The following is a 6,282-nucleotide window of genomic DNA, read 5'->3' on the forward strand; positions in this document are numbered from 1 at the left end:
TCGTAGATTGTAAATACTTCAATTGTATTCATTTTAATAGTACTTTAGTACTAAAGTACTTCGTTTTAATAGTATTAAAGTATTATTAAAATGACACTTTAATTGTGCGATACTTTATGGAGTTAATTAATTTTGAGTTTGTGAGTGAAAAAAAAAAATGTTTCCGCCCGGGATCGAACCGGGGACCTTCCGCGTGTTAGGCGGATGTGATAACCACTACACCACGGAAACCGATGGTAGAACCTTCTTACAATTCGTAGTTATAATAAATCTGGTAATATAAGTATGTACAATTTTTGTATTAAAAGTACATAAGTAGATAGCTTTTCAAAAAACAACATCTATCAAATATACTTTTCCATTTAAATATTAATACAATTAATTTTAATTATATGTCATGTTACATACTTAATATGCAAGATATTAATGCAAAATGTCTTAGTGCAAGTTAATACTCATTCACATTAATTTTGTCAATATCATTCTAATTTTTTTAACAATACACTGACACACTGAATTTTAACAAATTCTTAAATTCAATACCAAATGCAAAATTATTCTATTTCGATTATTTAGATTGACAACATATTTCAAGGAGATTAATGAAGAAACTCGCCAGGTTCATAATCTTTTATTTTGTAAAAATTAAAATAATTACAAAGTAGTTGAACTTAAAACGCAATATTATTTAGGAACTGATTGTGCGTTGTTTTCGAGGGCCCGTTTCTCCTCAGATAACAACGTGACCTTCTCTTCGTACTTCTCTCGTAAATCTCGGAAAAGACATAACTGTGTCTCGTATTCCTTCTTCAGATCAGCGTTCAATTTCACCGCAGCATCCATTTTATTTATCATAGTGTTGTACCGTTCTCGTTCCTCGGAAATTCGAACTTCCATATCGTCTACCTCTGCCTATACACATTTAATATTTTCATTGAATATCAACGTAACTCTAAAAATTCTCAAAGTAAATATTCAAAATTTACCTGTAAGTGTTTAACTTCCTATACGTATTTAATATTTCCATTAAATATCAATGCAGCTCTCAAAATTTTCAATGTAAATGTTCAAAGTTTACCTGTAAGTGTTTAACTTCCATGTTGCGTATCTGTAACAGGCTCCTGGTAAGAGACTCCACTTCCTTTAGCGAAGCCACCTGACTGTTCAAAGCGCTAATTTGTTTCTCCTGATTAAGACCCACGCGAATACGATCTTCCAATTGCAACGAGGTTTGTATCAGTTTAGCTTTCAACTGATCCACCATTCGTCGAAGCATCACTTCATCTCCCTCGCCTTTCAACAAAGCATCGTACGAACCTTGCAACAAGGCCAACTTTTTCTCGGTGCTTTCCAACTTTTTCTGGAGAGCATCTCGTTCCTTATGGACTTTCTACAAATATCCGTTAACTAAAATTAATTGAAAACGCTTCTAAATGATTTGACATAGGTAGTCACATTAAAATTTCAAGATTTAAAAAATTGAGGACTTCGAAATTTTCGAAACTTTTTCACCGACTTTTACCTGCACCTCCTCCTTCCATTTCAATATCTCGAGTTCATTGTCGTCTTTCTTTTCCTCCGTTAATGGCTTCTCCTCCGATAACGATATCTGCTTGTTTACAAGCGGGGCTGTAATTTCCTCCTGTGCTTTCTGAACGTTGGCATTCTCGTCGGGTCTTGGAACAGCACAAGTGTCTCCTGCACCTATGGTTTGCTGTAGAACTTCAGGAACTGGCTGTAAAAAATATGAGAAAGAGGAGATTGTACTTCGACGAATCTACATGTTTTGGGACCAGAGATTCCGACACATTAATTCAGTAAACTCGGTACTGCTGTTGAACCTTGCCTAACTAGCTTTTTCAATAGTTAATACTATTGAATCTATGGAAATATTTTGCTATCAATGTTAATAAAATAATATTTCATACAATCGCTACTGGAGGAAAACAGTGGTACAAGTATAAATAATATCAATGCAGCGACGCACTGAATTACCACGCGTTGAGCTATCATGCGCCGAATTACCACGCGTGGAATTACCACACACCGAATTACCATGCGTCGAATTACCACGCGTTGAGCTACCACGCGCCGAATTACCACGCGTCAAATTACCACGCGTGGAATTACCAAGCGTCGAATTACCACGGATGGAATTACCACACGTTGAGCTACCACGCGTCGAATTACCACGCACCGAATTACCACGCACCGAATTATCACGCGTCGAATTACCACGCGCCGAATTACCAAGCGTCGAATTACCACGGATGGAATTACCACGCGCCGAATTACCACGCGTGGAGCTACCATGCGCCGAATTACCACGCGCTGAATTACCACGCGTGGAATTACCACACACCGAATTACCATGCGTCGAATTACCACACGTTGAGCTACCACGCGCCGAATTACCACGCGTCAAATTACCACGCGTGGAATTACCAAGCGTCGAATTACCACGGATGGAATTACCACACGTTGAGCTACCACGCGTCGAATTACCACGCACCGAATTACCACGCACCGAATTATCACGCGTCGAATTACCACGCGCCGAATTACCACGCGTCGAATTACCACGGATGGAATTACCACGCGCCGAATTACCACGCGTGGAGCTACCATGCGCCGAATTACCACGCGTGGAATTACCACGCGTTGAGCTACCATGCGCCGAATTACCACGCACCGAATTACCATGCGTGGAATTACTACGCGTCAAATTACCACGCGTCGAATTACCACTCGTCGAATCACCGTTATATTGCCATCTTTACGTCACACCTTACAGATCGCCTCATACTATCATATAATTTAAAGAATTCGTCATATTATCGAATGAAAACATTCTTTCACTAACATAATTATAGTCAATTTCAAAAATTCTCTACTTTCGTCTATATAACTAGTGGTAATATAGAGTCTACTGTATAGACACTGCTACTCATCGAACATTCTACAGCTGGCACCTAAACAGTTAATTTTACAACGAATCGCAGCACCTCAGGAACTTTTGAAGTCTTCTCGACTGTCTCTCCCGCAGATTCGGAAGCTTCGGTTTTCAAATTTTCGCTGCAACTTTCTTTCTCATCAGCTACCGTTTGATCGTTCGTGTTACTGGAAGTAGGTTCTGTATTTCGGTTCTCCAGTGCAGGGGCTGCATCCTCAGTCGACGGTGCATTTTTCGTGTCGTTTTGATCAGACGTCGTCAGTTCGTGATCTGATCCAAGAATCTCGTTGTTTGACATTTTTTATCTGCAAGAAGTGTCACTTTTACATGTTGTAGAACAGAGGAAAAGCGAATTTGTTTCTCATTTTCACCTACGATCGCTATGCGATCGATCGAATATTTGGCATACGATATTGTACGTGAAAATTTGTGGAAGGAAGTGATTAATATTGTACACTATGCTTAGCTCGTTATCAAATAACGTTTCAGTTTGGAACTTTAATCGATCATGAGGAGAATTTTGAGATTACCGAAATCTAACAGAAGCTACGACACGCTTCTCGGGATATGATGTTTCCGTCAAACACGAATGCTACTTTCACCCAAAACGACTGGATATCCACGACTAACCAAAAGTATGATGTATTTTTGGACATTCTCCGCTGATTCTATTTTAAACTATCGTAAACGTGCGCCAGTCTATAGTCCAACCGGTTGCAGGTTGTATCGCACATTTGAATCGAGTTAGTTAACATAAAAATGTTCGATCGACCATTCGTTTAAGACGTAAAAATTCGATCGATTATGTATTCATATATATGTCAAATTGCGCTATTCGTAACTCGAGTAATTGTATGTAATTTTCTATTTTGAAGCATCATGCAATGTGGGACGGAATTAAGACATCATTTTATATGTATATACGAAGGAATTCAAACGTGATCATGAATATTTTTAAAGGGAAATAAATTAATAAATCGTCGAATAAAAATTATTTAAACTATCTTGAAAAAATAATCGTTTATTATATCTCGTTAACATTGACTGTTTCGTTTTTATACGATTATAAAAAACTGTACTTGTAAGAAGGTTCATTAACGTAGTTACAGTCACTACAGTGTCGTGCACGGGGCATCTTTTTCCCTCGGCAGAGGAAGTATTTAAAACGAATTTTATGGTAAATACGAAAAGAACCTCCAATTTTTATAATGAGAATTATTGCCGTGTCGCATGCTTTACAGTTTCTTGAATTGTTATGCACGTGTTAACGAAGCGTACACGAGAATAATGTACATAACCTCAATCTGTGATTATATATTATTTTTCATATCTGTTTTTTATATGACCCATGAAGATGTACATGAATGTTATTTTTACGTAACACGTTCGGGCGAATAAATTGTATACAAAAACAAAGTTAAACAAATACTACTGCCGGTATAAAATTCGAAAGAGCTGGTGTTAAAGGTTATTTTTTCATACTCTTTTCGGTATATATTATATCGACTAATATCCGAAATATGATAAAATTACTAATTTAAACTATAAGTTTCATAAGTTAAGAAATAATTAACACTTTACCCTGTTTTCTTAAAATTAAACGAGAATCGTGTTACATAAATGTAAGTCATAAAACAGCATAGACCCTTAAAGAAATGTTATATTGTTTCAGTTTAGCGTTTTATTTATAGAGTATTGATTGAGGAATGGAAGAGTACGCGAGAGAACCATGCCCTTGGCGTATAGTAGATGACTGTGGTGGTGCATTCACGATGGGTGCGATCGGTGGTGCTGTATTTCAAAGTATTAAAGGTTTCCGCAATGCACCCAGTGGACTAAACAAGAGGTTTATGGGAAGTCTAATGGCTGTCAAACAGAGATCCCCAATTATTGCTGGAAATTTTGCACTATGGGGTGGAATGTTCTCTACGATAGATTGTACATTGGTACATCTAAGGAAAAAAGAAGATCCTTGGAACTCCATTATTAGCGGGGCAGCTACTGGTGGAATATTAGCGGCCAGAAACGGTTTACCAGCTATGGCTGGTAGTGCAATTATCGGAGGAGTGTTGTTGGCTTTAATAGAAGGTGTTGGAATATTTGTCACACGTTTATCCGCGGATCAATTTAAACCTCCATCTTTCACGGAAGACCCAACGCATCTGGGACAAACATCACAGGGTCATCCATCATAAAACATTATAAATACTTAGAGACATTTCAAATTACCTTCAACTAATTAAGTACAAAACGTTTCATATTGCTTGAAACAACAGTAGTTGAAAGCTATCGTATTGCCAGTGCATCAAATCTGTATAGACAATTCAACTCCTTGATTTAAGAAATAATAATAGTTTGGTTTTTATTTAATGTTGTTTCTGTACTTTATTGAACTGTTAAAAGATAAGACAGTTAGCGTAAAGATAGCAATTATATTGATAAGAGACATATTTATAAAAATAAATTGACAATTTATGAAGTTTAGTTTTACTTTTTATAAAAAAGTGGACTTAACAAAATATCAAGAGTTATATATATTGTATATAATTTATGTTCCCTTCAGATTATAACATTCACTTAACTATGTTTAAATGTCATCTTCATCTTCTATTTCTTCTTCATATTGTTTGAAAGCTGGGGCTACAGATAAATCTAAGGATTTGTTTATAGGATCTTCTTCATCATCGCTTATCAATTTATCTGACTGTTCAGAACCTTTCAAAGATTTATTCGCTAATCCCAATAAATGAAGCTGCTCCACCTTAAAATTTTTGTCAAACAACATTGTTGTACATAGAAAAGAACTAACAAATTACAAATATATTTACCTGTAATCTGTGTATTTGGTCATCAATCTTTGTTAACATGTTTTGAAGAAGCTCTTTTTCTTTTTTTAAATCTCGTTGGTATGCAAGTAATTCATTGGTATTTACTCTTGCACTGTATTTTTCTATATTTTCCATTTCTTAATCTTTTATGTTCATTATAATCATTTCTGTTTTCCGACTGAACCGAAACGAAAACTATTTGTAAAATACATTAAATCTTTTTATTACAATATTTTTAAGTACCTTTCTTTTATGAGTAAGACGCATGGAGGTTATGGAGTTTATAATTATAAATTATACGCAGTGTCAATACACTGAATTGAGTAATTCATAAAAATTCATGAAACTCATTTACAATACGATGTAACTGGATCACCTGAACTTCGATGTTCGTTGTTATGACATTGCAGTGCTACCAATTTACAAGTAATAGAAGGTTGCTCAGCCTGTATTCGATCTTATTTCAAACATACCGGGAAATTGTAATTGATCAAGGAATGT

At 36.0% G+C, this 6,282-nt stretch overlaps 3 protein-coding genes and 1 non-coding gene across 5 annotated transcripts; 1 reads left to right on the forward strand and 3 right to left on the reverse strand.

Annotated features, from left to right (window-relative positions):
• Positions 1–158: 158 nt before the first annotated feature.
• TRNAV-AAC (transfer RNA valine (anticodon AAC)) lies at positions 159–231 on the reverse strand. The gene has a single exon. It is a non-coding gene; the product is annotated as a tRNA-Val (tRNA).
• Positions 232–615: 384 nt separating this feature from the next.
• LOC100876119 (uncharacterized) lies at positions 616–5,321 on the reverse strand. Of its 2 annotated transcripts, XM_076536454.1 has the most exons (6): positions 5,183–5,321; positions 3,006–3,258; positions 1,523–1,735; positions 1,079–1,390; positions 987–1,004; positions 616–912 (listed from the first exon to the last, which is right to left on the reverse strand). In XM_076536454.1, the coding sequence occupies exons 2-6, from the start codon at positions 3,249–3,251 to the stop codon at positions 685–687; spliced, it is 1,017 nt and encodes a 338-aa protein (XP_076392569.1). In that variant the 5' UTR covers positions 3,252–3,258; positions 5,183–5,321; the 3' UTR covers positions 616–684. The 2 variants fall into 2 exon arrangements, with proteins under 2 accessions (XP_076392569.1, XP_076392578.1); XM_076536463.1 differs by lacking the exons at positions 987–1,004; positions 5,183–5,321 and having other exon boundaries at positions 3,006–3,251.
• On the reverse strand, positions 4,644–6,185 carry LOC100877721 (uncharacterized). Its single transcript, XM_003700392.3, has 4 exons — positions 6,025–6,185; positions 5,782–5,959; positions 5,536–5,714; positions 4,644–5,346 (listed from the first exon to the last, which is right to left on the reverse strand). Exons 2-3 carry the CDS (start codon positions 5,914–5,916, stop codon positions 5,541–5,543), a joined length of 309 nt encoding a protein of 102 aa, XP_003700440.1. The 5' UTR covers positions 5,917–5,959; positions 6,025–6,185; the 3' UTR covers positions 4,644–5,346; positions 5,536–5,540.
• LOC100877831 (mitochondrial import inner membrane translocase subunit Tim17-B) lies at positions 4,660–5,323 on the forward strand. Its single transcript, XM_012298899.2, has one exon. It carries the CDS (start codon positions 4,660–4,662, stop codon positions 5,146–5,148), a length of 489 nt encoding a protein of 162 aa, XP_012154289.1. The 3' UTR covers positions 5,149–5,323.
• Positions 6,186–6,282: the final 97 nt, after the last annotated feature.

Source organism: Megachile rotundata, chromosome 1, assembly GCF_050947335.1.
Source record: "Megachile rotundata isolate GNS110a chromosome 1, iyMegRotu1, whole genome shotgun sequence".
Classification (NCBI taxonomy): Eukaryota; Metazoa; Arthropoda; class Insecta; order Hymenoptera; family Megachilidae; genus Megachile; species Megachile rotundata.

What these genes read in the sequence shown, in the direction of transcription:
- LOC100876119 (XM_076536454.1), bottom strand. Translation starts at nt 3,251, where the DNA reads ATGTCAAACAACGAGATTCTTGGATCAGATCACGAACTGACGACGTCT. An exon ending in AGACTTCAAAAGTTCCTGAG is followed by an intron (nt 1,736 to 3,005) that starts GTGCTGCGATTC and finishes TATTTTTTACAG; the next exon opens with CCAGTTCCTGAAGTTCTACA. An exon ending in AATGGAAGGAGGAGGTGCAG is followed by an intron (nt 1,391 to 1,522) that starts GTAAAAGTCGGT and finishes GGATATTTGTAG; the next exon opens with AAAGTCCATAAGGAACGAGA.
- LOC100877831 (XM_012298899.2), top strand. Translation starts at nt 4,660, where the DNA reads ATGGAAGAGTACGCGAGAGAACCATGCCCTTGGCGTATAGTAGATGAC.
- LOC100877721 (XM_003700392.3), bottom strand. Translation starts at nt 5,916, where the DNA reads ATGGAAAATATAGAAAAATACAGTGCAAGAGTAAATACCAATGAATTA. An exon ending in ACCAAATACACAGATTACAG is followed by an intron (nt 5,715 to 5,781) that starts GTAAATATATTT and finishes AAAAATTTTAAG; the next exon opens with GTGGAGCAGCTTCATTTATT.